The 19,095-nt window shown below is 39.0% G+C and overlaps 2 protein-coding genes across 7 annotated transcripts in view; one reads left to right on the top strand and one right to left on the bottom strand.

Annotated features, from left to right (window-relative positions):
• Positions 1-19,095, bottom strand: part of LOC307165431 (G-protein coupled receptor 4-like) — a 706,289-nt gene that overhangs the window by 25,680 nt on the left and 661,514 nt on the right. The window lies entirely within an intron of this gene.
• The window catches only part of rbfox2 (RNA binding fox-1 homolog 2), a 50,799-nt gene that overhangs the window by 6,829 nt on the left and 24,875 nt on the right, over positions 1-19,095 (top strand). For 4 of the 6 annotated variants that reach the window (XR_013822473.1, XM_079883011.1, XM_079883010.1 and 1 more), the window contains exons 2-5: positions 14,333-14,527; positions 15,941-16,093; positions 16,503-16,556; positions 18,001-18,093. Coding sequence is in view for 5 of the 6 variants with exons in the window: in XM_079883011.1 (XP_079739137.1) it covers positions 14,333-14,527; positions 15,941-16,093; positions 16,503-16,556; positions 18,001-18,093 (495 nt within the window). In the remaining variant the exon portion in view is untranslated. Of the gene's footprint in view, positions 1-5,593; positions 5,795-14,332; positions 14,528-15,940; positions 16,094-16,502; positions 16,557-18,000; positions 18,094-19,095 lie in introns of those variants that run through there. The other 2 variants (XM_079883013.1, XM_079883014.1) reach the window with 2 other exon arrangements.

Raw genomic sequence — 19,095 nt, 5'->3', positions numbered from 1 at the left:
TCAAAGCAGCTTTAGAGAAAGTCCACATTACAATTTAGAGAGATCTGTTATCAGAGGATACTCAGTTATGTATTTCAGAAATGTACATATACAAAATCACAGCTAGCGAAAAAGGTATTAATTTAAACAATGTAATAACTTGATGCAAAATCTGCTTTTTTGCAGTGAGATTCTCTGTGCAAACATCAGCACTGCAGATTATTTGTGGTCTCAGCATCACGTCTTTCGCAGTGCTAAGCGTTCCCTCAGGGGAGTGTGGAAGGGACATTAGTTCCAGCTCAGAGAGGCTGTGTATCAAGAGCAGAAGAAAAGAGACTATAGATAACCCTCCGTTCTCTTCACTCCTAACACACACTGTCTCTTCAAGACCATCTCCGACTGCGTTCACTGTGGCGAGAGTGAAACCGCTTCCGCTCGTATCATGTGTTGTGTAACAGTCCCAATCCGCTCGTCTCGTCTCCAGTAAATATTAACTACGCCGCATCTTTTGGACTGTAATAAGTAACCGTTAAACTGCAGCGCCGCGTCACCTCCGTTGGTCCCTCATGTCGTGATTATCCTCTTGTTTTAATGCGTAAACAATAGAGCGGCTTGAACTCTGCCGGAGCAGCGAGGCGCGTGTGAGCCGGCGCTAATCTGATTATACAGCGCTATAGACCCATTAAACGCGCAGCCCAATTAGACACACAGAAAAGTCCGTTCCTAAGGATCGCGTGCATTCTTCATGGTGAAGGCAATCCCATAATGCATTGCCCTGAGATCAATGAAAACAGATCCAAGATGGCGATTGAAGAGAGAAATGTTGGATTGTTCAAATCATTAAACACTATTTAGGTCATTACACTCAAAAAAATGCTGGCTTGTTTTAACCCAATTTTGGGTCAAATGTGGACCTGTTGGGTTAAACGGCCGGGTTTGTCCATATTTGACCCAAAATTGGGTTGAAACAACCCAGCATTTTTTTAGACTGTACATGTCAAATCAACCACATTTTGGAAATTTCCCCGGCTCAAATTTTTGATCATATTGTTTTCTGAAGAAAGACGAACATAAATAGTGATGAAAGCCAAAATATGAAATGTATATTTACTGATTAATCCACTATTTTAATGAGGGGGTCAAAATGACAATTTTCACATGAGATTCGGTGCCAAATTACAGGGGGATAAAAATGACTTTTGAAAGATGGCATTATCATTATTTTATTTTTACACTGGGATTGGTTGGTCTATTAGTTAAATCTGTTGACTTTAGCAATATTTGTTGCGTTATATGCCAACGGTGACTGTTCAAAATGGGGGAAAAGCACTTCTTGTGTGTTTTTGACCCAAGTTTGCATGCCTGTAACTCAAGAAGTATTAAAGATATCTTAATATCCTTTTAGATTCTGATTCTTAACAAACTTTTCTTTTGATGTCTTCATTTTAAAGGCTTAATATGGTTCAATCCCACAGATATGGAGATCTCTATGTGTAAAAATAAATAATAATGCTGCCTTCTTTCTAAAGTCATTTTGACCCCCCTGTAATTTGGCACCGAATCTCATGTGAACATTGTCATTTTGACAGTGGATTACTCAGTGAATATTAAGGCTGTAACGATTCGATACATGTCACGTCACTGAACTCACGATACAACATTATTGCTCTACTCTAAGACGTATGATTAAAATGCTAAATTTGGTTTTACATTGTGTGTGTAAATGAATAGTCTTGGCCTTGGTGCTGATAAACCCAAAACACAGGACAATAGAGACACCAGAATAACAATATTCATGATTCTGAAGCTGAAAATACAGAATTATTTTAGACGAATATGCCTTGCACTCTGACTAGATATATTCAAAATAACGTAGGCCACAGTTTACTGGTAACATCAGACATTTGGCATTATCAGGACCCACACATATTCCCCCATTGCATTATTATACATTATATTCAACATTAATGTAGTACTGACACTGAAACTCTGAAAACTTGAATTTTTCACACAGTAATTTTTATTTTGGGTGAACTATACATAATACATATTGTTGCATTTTTGAATTGCGATATATTGTGACACGATATATGTTTACACCCCTAGTAAATTCATGACATATTTTGGCTTTCTTCTTCATTTATGTATTTCTTTCACCCACATGTTTTAGCCTCTGGCTGAGTTGACACTGAATGACTCTTGCATGTTTCCAGTGTTTTGTGGTGTTGAGGACTCAAGTGTTCGTTCTAGCGTTCCCGTGCGCAGCGCTGTTGACCCGAGCGCGGGAGTCGTCGGCGTTAGACGGCAGGCGTCCTCTGAGGTTAATTACGGTGTGTGTTCCTTCTCTCAGGGAGAACTGCTGTAATCTCGTCCACTGCCGAGCGCCCTTGATCTCCTATCTCAGTCCAGTAATTGATGTCATTTTAAGGAGCTTTTGCCCCCAGGTTTAATTAAAGCCTTCATTATTCACAGATCTGGTGCTCAAATGGTCTCAACTGTGCAGTTGATCTGGAAAGTGAAGCTTCATACCGGTGTCAGAGAAATGACCGTCTCTGTTCATTACTGGAGGTCAAGCGTCAGTCAATCGCTCTGAAACACAGTGTCAGCTCTTCCTCCTCGACACACTCCCAGAACACACTGATTCTCTGTGACTCGCTAGATGCGCTTTCTCTATCACACATAATGAAAACGTACTATTATTTTTGAGGGATGCTCGATATATCGGTATCAGCCGTTATGTTCATTTTTAATGTTAGCGTTATCGGCCCGATGAGATCATTTGCCTGATATACGCTAAAGCTGATAATGTATTATTTCCTCCAGCTGAGACTCTTCAGATGCGCAACTGTTCAACATGATGGTTTTGAATTGCTTGAAATATGATTTGAATCAATAATGAGAACATAATTATAATGGTGTGATTTGGACATGAGACTTTTTTTTAAATTAGGCTCTCAAATTATATAAGAATTTTGATTTAGATTTATCTGCCAATATATAGCGGTTATCAGCTTTCAAATATAAAGAGTTATCGGTATCGGCCAAAGTTTTCATATCGGTGCATCCCTAATTATTTTTTATCTTGTGTATTTTGTATAATTATGTACAGTACAGGCCAAAAGTTTGGACACATTACTATTTTTAATGTTTTTGAAAGAAGTTTCTTCTGCTCATCAAGCCTGCATTTATTTGATAAAAAATACAGAAAAAAAAAATTTAATATCGTGATATATTATTACAATTTAAAATAATTGGTTTTCAATTTATTATACTTTAAATTATCATTTATTTCGGTGATGCAAAGCTGAATTTTCAGGATCATTACTCCAGTCTTCAGTGTCACATGTGACATCCAGTCAATCACATGATCCTTTAGAAATCATTCTAATGTTCTGATTTATTATGAGTGTTGGAAACAGTTCTGCTGCCTAATATATTTGATGAATAAAAGGTTAAAAAGAACTGCATTTATTCAAAATAAAAAAATAAAAATTTTAATATAAATCTTCTTTATTATCACTTTTTATCAATTTAACACATCCCTGCTGAATAAAATTATTGATTTATTTAAAAAAAAATAAAGAAAAAAATTACTGACCCCAAATTACTGACCAGTAGTGTATATTGTTGTTATAAAAGATTTCTATCTTGAAAACATTTGCTTCTTTTTTTTCTTTTCTTTTTTCTTTTTCTTTTTTTTATTCATCAAAGTATCCTAAAAAAGTATCACAGGTTATGAAAAAATATTAAGCAGCAGAACTGTTTCCAACTTTAATAATGAATCATCATATTAGAATGATTTCTAAAGGATCATGTGATAGACTGGAGTAATGATCCTGAAAATTCAGCTTTGCATCACCGAAATAAATGATAATTTAAAGTATAATAAATTGAAAACCAATTATTTTAAATTGTAATAATATATCACGATGTTAAATTTTTTTCTGTATTTTTGATCAAATAAATGCAGGCTTGATGAGCAGAAGAAACTTCTTTCAAAAACATTAAAAATAGTAATGTGTCCAAACTTTTGACCTGTACTGTATATGTATTATTCAGTTTAACAAAAACCTTGCAGGCCCATCATGATCCCTGGTTAGGAAACCCTTAAACGATGACGATACGCTTTAGTTTGGCCGGGTGAGGGTTGCACACTCGTGTTGTAATTGTTGGACGCTGTTAAAATCAAACATGAGCGATGTGTTGTTTCTGGACAACGAGGAGCTTCACAACAGTTTAAAGCGAGAGGAAAAGCATTAAACTCTGATTATAATCCAGTGTTTTAGATTAGCCTTGTAGATTACAGCAGCAGCTGCTCGTGTGTGTGTGTGTGTGTGTGTGTGTGATCAGTTAGTGTAGTTAATCTCACTCTTTATCTTCCTTTTCTCTCTGTAATCCCTCCATCCGTCTCTTTATCCTTTTATCACCAGCCGTTCGACTGTGAGCTTCACATCTGCTTTCTTTTCAGAGGTTTCGAGACAATTCAATGTCATCAATAATATAATATAGTCTTTTGTGATGCCTAAAAACAAACTTTTGGGCAGTTGAACATGAATTATTGATTAATCGCCTGTTTTAGATGTAATCGGAGATAAGCGTAATACTTGTGCAGTTTAAGTTTCAATTTTGCCATTCAAATAAGGAAACTTTAAGCTGTTAAAGAAATGCCATCAAATGCATGATATTGAATCGACTTTTCCAGCAAAAGATTATCAAAAACGACACTTAAAGTACATGAAGATGGTCAGAGGTCATTCTTCATACGGAATGTAGGCTTATGGGTCTAATCAGGCTGCGTTATCTTATATTATAAAAAATATTATATTAAATTATTATATTATTATAAAAGAAATCATATGAGGCTAATTTATTATCATTTTTAATATTAAATACGATTGCAAGTGTAAAACATGTTAAGCTTACTATTTATCGTTAAAAGATCGCGATCTCGATTCAAACACCCACTTGATCTTCTCTCTTGAAATCATTAATCACAATTATTTGTATAAAACACAAAATTCATGATCGTGACTGGGGTGGGACAAAATATTGATATATCGTTGTTCTTGCAATGCGAGAATCGATACGCTGGCGCCAAATATCGATATTTTAATGAATGCGCTGAATAGATTTCCCTGCTCCCAGCGTCAGATGTCAGATATTATGATGTATCATTATAGGATTGTCTAGCGATATATCGATTATCGCAGAATTGCTGTATCATGAAATTATCGGTATCGTGAGGTATCCTGTGATTCCCACCCCTAATCGTGACGCGTCTGAGTTCCACCGTTCATAAACATTGTTTTTTGGATTTCTAATCAGGCAGTGAATAGAAGCCAGATATTGTCTTTGAAGAACCAAGACTGGTTTGTTTAGAGAGAGAGAGAGCGAGAGAGAAATTTACAATCGACTAATAGAAATTCTGAAATGTTTTTGTTTCATGAATGTTTTTTTATGTATATGTACATGTATGATGATTTACTGTAAAAATTAGAAATGCTTTGGCAATACATCTTAACAATTGTCATATGGGAGATATGGGAGGAGAGAGAGAGAGGGAAAGGGAGAGGGAGAGATGGGAGAGAGAGAAAGGGAGAGAGGAGAGGGAGAGAGAGGGAGAGGTAGAGAGAGAGAGAGTGACTAGAGGGGGAGGAGAAACACACACACACACACACACACACAGAAAGCCCGAGAGAGAGAGGGAGATTTTGAATGTGTCAGACACTGAAGAGATCGAGAGATCGAGAGCAGGAGTCGCTGTTCTCTCGTGTTCAATAGGATGATGGGAGTCTTTTACACTCCTGTGCGGCCGGTGAGTTTTCAATCATTCATGTTGCTGCATTTCCTGTGTGTGTGTGTGTGTGTGTGTGTGTGTGTGTGGCGTAAAGCAGGTCTAATGGAGGTGAGGAAAGTCTTGTGTGTTTCTCCAGCTGTCTCTCTTGACTGAAGGGATCAGGTGTTGTGAACAGTTGTTCCTTCATCCGTCAGTGTGTCTCTCTCTCACACACACACTCACACACTCACACACACACACACACACACACACACACACACACACACACACACACACACACACACACACACACACACACACACACACACACACACACACACACACACACACACACACACACACACACACACACGTAGCTTCAGTATTAACGTGCAGCGATACAATTCAGTCTTTTATTAGTTAAAAGCTGTGTGTTATACCTTGGAATTTCTCTCTCTCTCTCTCTCTCTCTCTCTCTCTCTCTCTCTCTCTCTCTCTCTCTCTCTCTCTCTCTCGTGTGTGTGTTATACCTCTCCCTCCCCCTCTCCTGCTGTTTCCCGAGGGCTCGAGCAGCTGTTATCTCGGTGCTTTCCTTTAAAAGCAGGAATGAGATGGAGGGGGTGTAGAGAATGGAAATTGATTTTTAAACGTGGCGCTCAGAGAGAAGCTTGAGAGAAGAGAAGTGTGTGTGTGTGTGTGTGTGTGTGTTCAGGTGAGGATCTGATGGCACGGTTCATACTGTACATGTACAGCTCAGGACAGACTGAGGCTGGTTAAAGTGTGTTAAAGTGTGTTAAAGCGTGTTAAAGTGTGTTGAAGTGTTGAACTCCACCCAGTGTTTGCCCTGAAGGCTGGGAGAGACTCTTACCTGTCCGCTCATGATCTCATGCCCGCTTTAGAAATCTCAACAGCTGCCTTTGCTTTGCACAGAAATATAGGTCTGTATTTCCCCTAAAACTCTTTTTGTTGACTTTAGAATATAGATCTGGACAACACACACACACACACACACACACACACACACACACACACACACACACACACACACACACACTGAACGAGGATAGACGCTTGTTAAAGCGCAGACTAACACCCCTCTATCTATTAAACTTATCTTATTGGATTGCTCTGCTTTAAATGCAAGTAGATTTTATTTAGCAACATCTTTTAGAATTTTTAGCATGTGTAAATTTTGTGTAATCTATTGAATCGGGTTGCGAACAGAAAATCGGTTCTTATCCAGAACCGTTGGTGTTTTTGAAAAATATAATTTTGAAAAATATCACAATATCAAATATTCGTGTGGGCGAAGTGCTGGGAGCTTATCCTTTAATAGCGACGTACACCTCGTGAATATTAAAATGGTAATGAATGGTTTAGAATTGCCAACTTTGCCTGCCCTAATAGGAAATTACCCAGAGTGCACTGTGCTTTCCATGCTTTCTTGCACTTCAAGCCCAAAATAAACAGATTTTTTGTAAACATAAACCCGAGTGAGTGAGTGAGTGAGTGAGTGAGTGTGTGAGTGTGTGAGTGTGTGAGTGTGTGAGTGTGTGAGTGAGTGAGTGAGTGAGTGAGTGAGTGAGTGAGTGTGCGAGCGAGCGAGCGTGAGTGTGAGTGTGAGTGTGAGTGAGTGAGCGTGTGAGTGAGTGTGAGTGTGAGTGAGTGTGAGTGAGTGAGAGTGAGAGTGAGAGTGAGAGTGAGAGTGAGTGTGAGTGTGAGTGTGAGTGTGAGTGTGAGCGTGAGCGTGAGCGTGAGCGTGAGCGTGAGCGTGAGCGTGTGAGCGAGCGTGTGAGCGAGCGTGCGAGCGAGTGAGAGTGTGAGTGTGAGTGTGAGTGTGAGTGTGAGTGTGAGTGAGTGTGAGTGTGAGTGAGTGTGAGTGTGAGTGTGAGTGTGAGTGTGCGAGTGTGCGAGTGTGCGAGTGTGCGAGTGTGCGAGTGAGTGAGTGTGAGCGAGCGTGTGAGCGAGTGAGCGAGCGAGTGAGCGAGCGAGTGAGCGAGTGAGCGTGTGAGTGTGAGTGTGAGTGTGAGTGTGAGTGTGAGTGTGAGTGTGAGTGTGAGTGTGAGTGTGAGTGTGAGTGTGAGCGAGCGTGTGAGCGAGCGTGTGAGCGAGCGAGTGAGCGAGCGAGTGAGCGAGTGAGCGAGCGAGTGAGCGAGTGAGTGTGAGTGTGAGTGTGAGAGCGTGTGAGTGTGAGCGTGAGTGTGAGCGTGAGTGTGAGCGTGAGCGTGAGCGTGTGAGCGAGCGTGTGAGCGAGCGAGTGAGCGAGTGAGTGAGTGAGTGTGAGTGTGAGCGAGTGAGCGTGTGAGTGTGCGAGTGAGTGAAAGAAAGACAGTAGATCTGCACGATTACTACTTATTCTGAATCACTACGGTAAGCCTGTATTAAGCGTTTATACTCGGACTACTTTATGCCGGTCAGGTCGGAGTGACGTTAGCACAGTGCCCACGTGATTCGACATAGACATAAACAGAGAGAAGTAGCTCCGGCTACAGTGTTCCTCCGCAAGACGCATGCAGTTCTGTTCATTAACTGCTAATACTGATCCATCCAGGAATGAAGTCAAGTGTTTATGAATCAATCATTCAAACCGATTCCCCAGTCTGGATCTTACATGTGTGTTCAGGCATGTCCTACCCTTCGGAGAGGGAGTCCTCCACTGCTGGAGAGACTGTAAGATAGGAGAGGTCCCAGATTCTCCAGGAGAATGCAGACATTTTTATTTCCCATCAGAAACATTTATTATTTTTGCAAAAATTGCTAAATAATATGTTGAATTTGTTGACATTACCAGTCTGTTAAACTCATTTGGCCAGTATAAGAAATAAACACAAACACAAAAAGGATTGTGCATGTTCCCCTTACTACTATATATTTTTTATTAGTTGTTTTAATAATTTTTATTGAACCAGAACTGAAAAATTTCTGATGATTCCCAACCCTACTGTTGTATTTTCTAGAGCTGGGCAATGATTAATCACATCCAAAATATAAGTTTATGTTTACATAATAAATGAGTGTGTACTGTGTAAAATTATTTTGTATATATAAATACACACACGTGTGTTGGTTTGGTGAATTTTTTTTTTTTTATACACATTTTTAGCATTAATGCGCATCTTGGCGTTTCCATCAAGCATTTTGTAATGCAATATCCCAAGATTTGCATAAAAATATATGGATGTAAATATAGCTGATGCGTCAACAGAACAATATAAATCATTTCAACTTTTATATTTTTGAATGTCTTAAAACGACTCCGCTGTCCATAAAGCAGTGTATGAAACTGCATTACAGTAACACATCACCAGAACATCATCGACCTGGAAAACATGATTGACACATTCACATTCCTGCTTTAAAATCAACACGGCATGACGCATTTCTGTATTTGCATTTATACGCATCACAGACGTGTGTGTGTGTGTGTGTGTGTGTTACAGCTTACGTTAACCCAATATTAGTTTATTGAGAGCCAGATGTGACAGCATTGACATCAACACAAGCGATTCATGATAACATGAGACGCAACACAACATAACTCTGGCAAGAGGACCGAGATGTGTGTCATGAAACGTGTGTGCTATTCTTGCGTTGGTTTATGGTGTGAGAGTTCAGAGGTGACGCCCCGGCCGAGAGCTCGTGTTCGACACAAACCATAAACTCGGGTTTGCTTGTCTGTCGGTGAAGCTCTGTCTGTTGATTCATCTCTGTGTGTGTGTGTGTGTGTTGTGTTGTGTAAAGGAGCAGTCCTCTATCCAAACTAGATCAGCTAGTTTCCCGTTGGTGGCACATGTGCCCGAGGGTGGAGTGTGTGAGACAAACATTCACACTCGCACGTGTGTGTGTTTCTCTCAAACATGAGCGTTTGCTGGCTTTTATCTGGGTTGTTTTAGACCCACAAACCTTTGGACCCTGCTGGACTCTGATTGGTCGGGGAAGAACGAACAGACACGCCCCTTAAAGAGGGGTCAGGTTTCAGTCGACCAATCAGAGCGCTGTGGGCGGGGCCATCTCTTTAAGGCTGGTTTGAACAGAGCGCTTCTTTATGCATCAATACAGGAGGGTTTCATCACGGTTTAACACTCGATGTCTACATTTAAAGGGTTTTTAAGTCTGTTTGCTCATCGGCCATCTTGGTAACGCCTCTGGGTAGCTTCATCTTACTCCTTTGAGTATTAGTATTTATTAAGGATGTCACAATATATCGCAATACAAAAATGCATCAATATTTATCGTGGATAGTGACTGTATTGTGTATAGTTCACCCAAAATAAAAATGCCTGTGTGTGAAAGAATTCAAGTGCACAGAGTTTTAGTGTCAGCACTACATCAAACTACTGTATAATGTTGAATATAATGTATAATAATGCAATGGGGGAATATTTGTGGGTCTTGATAATGCCAAATGGCTTATATATTACCAATATATATAAAAAGTGGCCTACGTTTAAAAAAAAAAAAAAAATCTAGTCAGAGTGCAAGGCATATTCATCTAAAATAATTCTGTGTTTTCAGCTTCAGAATCATGAATATTGTTATTCTGGTGTCTCTATTGTCCTGTGTTTTGGGTTTCCAGCTGTGTCCAAGACTATTCATTTACACACACAATAATACCAAATTTAGCATTTTAATCAACAGTTCATTTTTTGTGAACCTTTTACCATATGTCTTGGAGTATCGCAGTAATATTGTGTCGTGATATATATCGAATCGTGATTTTATTTATTTATTTATTTACCTTTATTTTACCAGGAAATAATCTCCAATTTCCAATAAGGGGTGATACCCCTAGTGTTTATTAATATTTTTAATGTTTTTATAGGTTTTAATAGGATTGTGTTGTTTCTAAAGTGCTACTAACACACCTGGATCTGTGAAGCGTCTGAATGTTCAGTTATGTGACCCTGGATCACGTCTCCAGTCTCGAGTCACACTGGGATATCTGAGGCAATAGCCAACAATACATTGTATGGGTCAAAATTATCCATTTTTCTTTTATGCCAAAAATCATTAGGATATTAAGATCATGTTCCATGAAGATATTTTGTAAATTTCCTACTGTAAATATATAAAAAATGTATTTGTGTGAGTGAATGCAGCACAATCGCCAACATAAATGAACAACTTTAAAGGAGATTTTCTCAATGTTTAGATTTCTTTGCACCATCAGATTCCAGATTTACAATAGTTGTATCTCAGCCAAATATTGTCCTATCCTAACAAACCACACATCAATGGAAAGCTTATTTATTCAAATAAAATAAATTGACCTATAAGACTGGTTTTGTGGTCCAGGGTCACAGATGCGGTGTATAGTCAGCAGTGATGGTGGCAGTGAATGATCCGAGCGCTGTGATCGTTACGGTGGACGAGAGACCCGTGGCACAGATGCCATATATAACAGCGCCCGTTACACAGATGCCAGCTGACCCGTAACTAAAGCTGCCAGTGCTTCGAAGCCCTCGCTCGGATGAACACGCGCTCACAGCGTTTATGATGACCGAGAGAGAGTGTCTTCTGTGTCTGACACACAGATCAATTATATGGATTAATAAAGGCCTCTCGTACGATAACATGCATCTTCTGCAGAGAATATCTGTTTGTGCATATTTTTTTAGTCTGTGTGTGTGTGCGTGTGTGTGCGTGTGTGTGCGTGTGTGCGTGTGTGTGTGTGTATGTGAGGCATCATCGTGTCATGAGCATGAACGCTCGGCTTAATTCTTGTCAACTGTTTGTTAATCAGAACTGAACAACATCTATGCAGTAGCATTGTCACGATACTGGAATTTCCAACTTTGATATGATATCTTGAAAAATATTGATATTCGATGCCATTTTTGATACCACAGGGAAAACCACCATATATATATATGTGTATGTATGTCGTTGGGTAAAACAACAAAATTACCCCCCCCAAAAAAAAAAATATCATGATACATTATTTTGTATGGCAAAAAAAAAAAGTATATATATATATATATATAGCCATACAAAATAATGCATCATGAATTTATTTTTTTATTTTTTTTGGGTAATTTTGTTGTAATAGCGTACACACTGCACAGGGAGGCTTTATTTGAATCGCTGAACTACATTTAGAAAAAAAGGCAAGTAAACAGTCCGTAATAAAATAAGAACAATTTAACAAATTGCAAACAATAGCATAAATAATATACAATAGAAAAAAGAGACAAAATTAAACATGACTGAGTTTTTGTGGTGGGTCTAACCGTAGCATTGAGGTACTACAGAAATTAAAGTAATCAAATGTAAAATATTAAGTACAGATTAATAGAGTTATTCAGTCGAGCAGTGAGTGACTCTCTCTGTCTGTAGCTCTTTGATTAACATGATGACAGCAGGTTTATTAGGCCACTGTCACTTTAAGAGCTTGTGCACTGATCCAATACACCGTTACACAACATGCGTGTGAATGCGTCATGAAATTGAAATGATCTACAAAACGGATTCTGAATGAATTCTGTACATTCGGCGCTTCAGGCTGATTCATAAATATCTGGAACAATAATAATTATGGATAATTGCAGACACAGAAGGAGTGTTTTTAAGCTGCTGAATTCTGAAATGTAGCTCATAAATGTTCGTTGTGGTTCACGGGAAGATCTCAGAGCTATAAATACCAGGATGTGTCTTTCACTGCGTGTCTCTCCTCGTTCATCTCCCTCTCTCCCTCTCTCCGTTCTCATCCCGCTGCCATGTAGGGAAGAGATGCTGGAGGAGGAATGCACACTTGACAGAACAGTGTTTTCCCCCGCTCTCTCTCTCTCTCGCTCTCGCTCTCTCTCTTTCTCTCTCGCGCTCTCTCGCACTCTCTCTCTCTCTCTCTCTCTCTCTCTCTCTCTCTCTCTCTCTCTCTCTCTCCCTCTCTCCCTCTCTCCCTCTCTCCCTCTCTCCCTCTCTCTCTCTCTCTCTCTCTCTCTCTCTCGCTCCCCCCCCCTCTCTCTCTCTCTCTCTCTCTCTCTCTCTCTCTCTCTCTGCAGTGATGTGACGTGTGTTTCTCAGATAGATCAGCAGTTTAGCTCAGTCTCATCAATGGCTGAATGAAAACACATTTCAGCTCAAAATTGAATTATATGTTGCATTAAGAAAATGGCCTGTTTTCTCCAATCCTAATTTTTCTGTAAAAAAAAAAAACCTTTTCATTAATGTAATGCAAGAATAAAATGGTAGTATTTGTTAAATTGTCTAATTTATGCTGATTAAATTTTTTTTTACATTTTTTAATACAGTAAATGCCATCTATATATATAATTTTTTTTTTCTTTATGCAAAATGTATTTAGTTTTTTTAGTTTTAGCACATCTCCAATACTATTCCATACTGTAAAAAACACTCTTATTAATGCAAGAATTAGAATGTTATACAGTATAGTCTAATTTTTGCTGAGATATATATAGGTATCTATCTATCTATCTATCTATCTATCTATCTCTCTCTCTATCTCTCTATCTCTCTCTATCTCTCTCTATCTCTCCATCTCTCTATCTCTCTACCTACCTACCTACCTACATACCTACATATATATATGAAGAGTTCAGATGCAAAAGCCTCTAAATGCCATCTGAAATTTTCTTCTAGAATGATCATTTTTATCAAGCTTGTATATTTAAGTTCAGTAAATTCACTTAAATGGCAATAAAAATTACCTATTAATTGTCATTTAAGTGAAATTACTGAACTTAAATATACAAGCTTGATAAAAATGATCATTCTATAAGAAAATTTCAGATGGCATTTAGAGGCTTTTGCATCTGAACTCTTCATATATATGTGTATATGTAAATGCATAGTACCACAATGTAAACAAAAAACCTGCCCTAAAATAGATTTTTATTTTCTTTATGCAAAAAATATTTTGAATTAAAGCCTTTTTGTTTAGTTTTTTTTACTGTAAGCACATCCCCAATAATTATTGTCCTGTAAAAACTCACTTTCATTAATGCAAGAATAATATGGTAGAATGTAATATTGTCTAATGTATGCTCATTAAAATATTTACTTTTTTTATTAATACAGTTAATGCATTATGCCACAATATAAAAAAAACTAAACTGTCCTTAAATAGATTTTCTTTTCTTTGCAAAATGTATTTTTTTCTCCCTTTTTGATATTCGGTGTGAAATATGAGCTAAATGTGTTTTGATGGAAATCCCTCAAATAATGCACAATCATCCAGTGCATTAACACTGATTAAACTAAACGTGATGTTTGACGATTATAAAGAGAGGGTTTTGTAGCCGACGTGGGAGTTTAGCTCAGTAACTGCGTGCGCTGCGCTAGCTTCATCTTCTAGCGTATGCGTTTGAGGCCCGTGCGCTAAATTATGCATGAGGGCCTCATTAATATTGAACAGCTGCTGGATCCGCTCGTCACCAGGAAAGAGAGAAACGTAATCTCTCTCCGGCTCTCAGTGCAGCATCTCATCCGTGAGAGGAGGAATTCTTTCTCTCTCTCCGTTCCAGTTGATTTCACTTTTCCTGTGTTAATCGAGCTGTTTTTCAGTCCGAGTCGGTGGATCTCGGGTGTTTAACGCTGTGTGTGTGTGTTTGTCCTCAGGGTTCACAGGACTCGATGGGAGCTCAGGAGGGTGTCGTCGCCCCGTTCTCCTCGTTCCCCCCCCCTCCACCTCCTCCCCCTCAGAACGGCCTGGCACTGGAGTTCGGGGGCGGCTCAATTTACCCCGCAGGGGGTCCGAGCGAGGCCCCGGCAGGAGTTATCAGCAACACCCCCATCTCCAACCCCAGCACTCAAGTAAGTGCTAAAGCTCTTCTGAGCAAATGCTGACATCTGATCTCTCGCACCATTGGCCAGCTGGAACAACAACACACGTGTCCAACGACTTCCTCTCGGACATTCGCAAACCATTGTGATTTGTGTATTCATCGATTCAAATCAATTCACATTTATTTTGTATTGCGCTTTTCACAATACACATCATTTCAAAGCAGCTTTACAGAAAATGTCCATTACAATTTACTGAGATCTGGGTAACACTTTATTTTACAGTGTCCTTGTACTTGTACATGTACTTACCATAGTAAAAACAGTAAATGATGCATAATTACTCGCAACTAACCCTCAACTAAATCCTAGCCCTATAGTAAGTACATGTTGTTAATTATCATTACTCAGGCCTTAAATGTATAATACCGTCATCTATTATCAGAGGTAACAAAGTTATGTATTTCAGAAATGTTCATATACAAAATCACAGTTAGCTAAAATTGTATTAATTTAAACAATAATTTGTCCAGCTGGAACAACAACAACACGTGTCGAACGACTTCCTCTAGAACTGCAAACCATTGTGATTTGATTATTCATTAGGGTTTGGGTATCGCTTGAACTTTAACGATTCCAATTTCGATTCTGCTTATCGATTCTTTTCGATTCCTAATTTTGATTCCAATAAGGTAAAAAAAAACAAAAGAAACTTTTACATTTACATTGAAAATCATTTACATTTAGTCTTATTGCAAACCATTTAATTGTAGCTGAATATCATGAACACAAATCCAGAGGCTAAAGGAGCGTTTGCCTGTGGTTTAAAAACACTGTAGAAGAACCACTAGCCGAACTAATATAAACTTCAAGCATTATTAAAGACAAGTAAACACTCAGACATTAAAAAAGAACAAAGAATTAGCAATCGCAAAAAAAGTTACAAATGAACAAGGATACAATTGAAATAGTGTTTTAATATTTATTTAAGAGTTTTTCAGGTTCAGAAACTGTAATCAAATGTAAAATAACACTGCACTTTATGAGTAAAATATACATTACAAATATACTTACAAAAGTTATTTAGTCAAAAACGAGTGAATTTTCTCTTTCTTGTGTTGTTTGATTAGTGTTGTTATGCAGACGGCTGCTGTCACTTTAAGATTTGCCCAATATAGCGCGAGTCGTCTCGAATTGAATTGTTTAAAGTCATATTGAAATGCTCACAAAGGAATCGATAAGAGGAATCGAAATTTAAATTTTATAACAAGCATCCGATTCCAGAATTGAATATTGAATATTCTTCCAACCCTAATATTCGTGTGTGTGTGTGTGTGTGTGTGTGTGTGTGTGTGTGTGTGTGTGTGTGTGTGTGTGTGTGTGTGTGTGTGTGTGTGTGTGTGTGTGTGTGTGTGTGTGTGTGTGTGTGTGTGTGTGTGTCAGCTGTCAGACGGCTCTCCTCAGGCGGACGGTCAGTGTGTGTCTGCCGGTGGTTCGGGCAGTGAAGACTCCGAGGCCAAAGGGACCCCGAAACGCCTCCATGTGTCCAACATCCCCTTCCGCTTCCGGGACCCGGACCTGCGGCAGATGTTCGGGGTAACACAGGCTTTTACGGCTTATTCATCAGATGCTTTTACAAACAACAAACTGTGACGTGTAAAAGGGACAATTCTGCCCCCTGGTGACCGACATTGTGCGTCAGATCAAGTCACCTTTGTTTATTTATACAGCGCTTTTTACAACTCAGAGTGTTTCAGAGCAGCTTTACTGAGATAACAAGAAAATAATGCAACAAAGTTTGTGTCTAGAAGAAAATAGCGTCACAGTCCAGCTTAATTACATTCAGTGATGGGTCACTTCTGTTGAAGAGATTGTTGTAAATGCAGCTCTTCTTTTATAATAGCATGACTCAAACAGCTGTGTGTTTATGTTGAGCATTCTCTCTCTCTCTTTCTCTCTCTCTCTCTCTCTCTCTCTCTCTGTGTGTGTGTGTTTGGTATTTTAGCAATTTGGAAAGATTCTGGATGTGGAGATCATTTTCAATGAGAGAGGCTCAAAGGTAAGAAACTGTTTTCAATCTAATGCATTTAAACTAGTGCTGGGCAATGATTAATCACATCCAAAATAAAACTGTTTACACATAATATATGTGTGTGTGTGCTGTGTATAATTGTTTTGTATATAATTGGTTTAAGGAAGGGGGAACAATTGAGCATATGATAGTTTTAATTGAAAATTAAGTGTGACTGTAGTTGTAAAATTGTATATTTTAATGTTTTGTATTTTACTTTTATGAAATTTTGTCCTATTGTCTTATTGATCTGCCAAGGGACTACGGGCGGAAAATAGCACTTGTGCTATAACCTGGCACAATGCATCTCTCCTTGTTTTGACACAAGGTTAATGTTAATTTGTGCATTGTCCCTGTTTAAATAAAAAGAAACTAAAAAATATATAAATACACACACATGCATGTATATATTTAAGAACAATATGTTATTTATATATGAAATATAATGTAGAATATAGTTAGATGTTGTTACACTAAAGGAACAGTTCACCCAAATGAAATATAATCCTCATTTGCTCGTCGTGATTCTGATGTTTAGGAGAACGCTCTGTCTAATACAGTGATGTCAGATGGTGACATGTACTGACAACCTCCAAATACGACTAAAAGCACCATATAATAAAATGTGATTTCTGTTGACAATTCCATCCAATGTTTCATATTAAACACAAAATTTGAATATCGCATAAAAGAATCTGCAAATAAAGCAGCGTTTCCCTCTCAAGTGTTCAAGAGAACTAAGTTTCTGCAATCTTTCTCTTTTTCCCTCCATCATAAACGAGTGTGTCGGAGCGTCAGACGAAACACAGTAACCGCTGTCATGTTCTCTAGCGTTCGGATGCTGGTGTTCGGGAACACACTCGTGTGTGTGAGACGCTTCTGGAGGGAATTACACTAAATCATCCTGATCACACACTTCGACTCCGGCGTTTCAGAAACACCAAACCAACATTAGAGACGCTGCGACGCCATTGGTCCACTGGTTACTCCAGTTATCCAATCACAGCTGACGCTGAGGGAAACTCACTGAGTTTATTGTTGCACATCGAGGGATTTATTCAGTAAATGTTTCAATCATAGTTTAAGCGCATTCGGTCTTATAGGATAAAAACATGATTTGTCTCAGTTAAGCCCATTCTTAGAGTTTTTGCGTATCATGCGTTTCTATTTTTATCCCAAAATGTGCATAAAAAAGCTCCAAGAACAACAAAAACCCACAGCAGTCCATTTTACTCTGAAGTCACATGATGCTTTTGTGTGAGAATAAATGACGAATCATTGAATACTGTGATGATTCCTCAGAGAGCAGCGTGAACGTTCTGCTAAACATCTGGTTTCATGCTCTACACGTTTTGGGTGAATCGTTCCTGAGTGTGTTTCAGAGGTCATACGCTTCATGTGTGTGTGTGTGTTCATCTCCGTCGTGCTCCAGGGTTTTGGTTTTGTGACGTTCGAGACGAGTGCGGACGCAGAGAAGGCGCGCGAGCGTCTCCACGGGACCATCGTGGAGGGCCGGAAGATCGAGGTGAGAGCCTTTCTCTTTCTGATGTTCCCATTTCACACCTTAACTGACCTAATGTGTCCTGGAAGATGCTCAGCTGTGTGTGTGTGGCATTATGGGAAGTGTGTGTGTGTGTGTGAGCTTAGCAATGCATGGTTGCATCTCTACTGCAGTCCACTGTAGATTCTGAGTTTCTCGGCTGTTTTTGGATTGGTTGTTGTCTGGCTGAGTGTTGGTTATTAACAGCATGTGATTATTTCTATTGATTTGTTTATTTGTTTTGAGTTCATCCTGTTTTGTACTGAGCATGCTCACAGTTAGCCAATCACATGCGTGCGTTTGATGCTGTCTCTGTTCCTCCTGGTTTGAATGGCTTTTTTGTTCATAAAACATTTGCTTGGATTCTTACGACACTTGAGGACTGTCCGATGATTCTGAATGCTTTTCACAAATTTGGTGTTGTACCCTTTATATGGCATTCGTGTGCATACTGTGAGAAAACGGCTCACTTTTCAGATGCTTGTGTACTTGTTTTTTAGTGCATTTGTAGATTGTTCTATGAATCTGGGAGATGAGACGAAGCTTGTTGCTTGCTGTGTGTGTGTGTGTGTGTGAGCGGTCGAGTGCTGCATGGAGCCGCGTGTGTTTCCCCTCGTGAGGCCCAGCGTGTTGCAGTGCTGGTTTTTCTGGGTGTTTTAATAGTTCTTGAACTCCTCCAGGGGTTTCCACCTGCATGACCTCGAGACGCTGCCTGTGTGTGTCTCATAGACCGGGGAAATCATTCAGTTTGTTTTTATCCTTTCTTTTTTTTGTCACCTCAGGCTAAGTCATTTTTATTTCTAAGTTAATTGGGAAGTGTGTTTTAATTAGGACTAATGGTAATGTTAGTGTGTAGATCAGGGGTGTCAAACTTTCCAATGTGCCGGAAATGTTGCGTCATGTGGGTCGAATGTTTTCTTTGTTTCAGTGACCGTCGTCCAGTGCCGCTCAGCTGGGAAACCCGTTAGTAAAGCTGCGTTCGTTCGG

The sequence above is a fragment of the Squalius cephalus genome (genome assembly GCF_949319135.1).
Source record: "Squalius cephalus genome assembly, chromosome: 10".
Classification (NCBI taxonomy): domain Eukaryota; kingdom Metazoa; phylum Chordata; class Actinopteri; order Cypriniformes; family Leuciscidae; genus Squalius; species Squalius cephalus.
The sequence above is the reverse complement of the archived record's forward strand: the minus strand, read 5'-3'. Positions and strand labels throughout refer to the sequence as shown.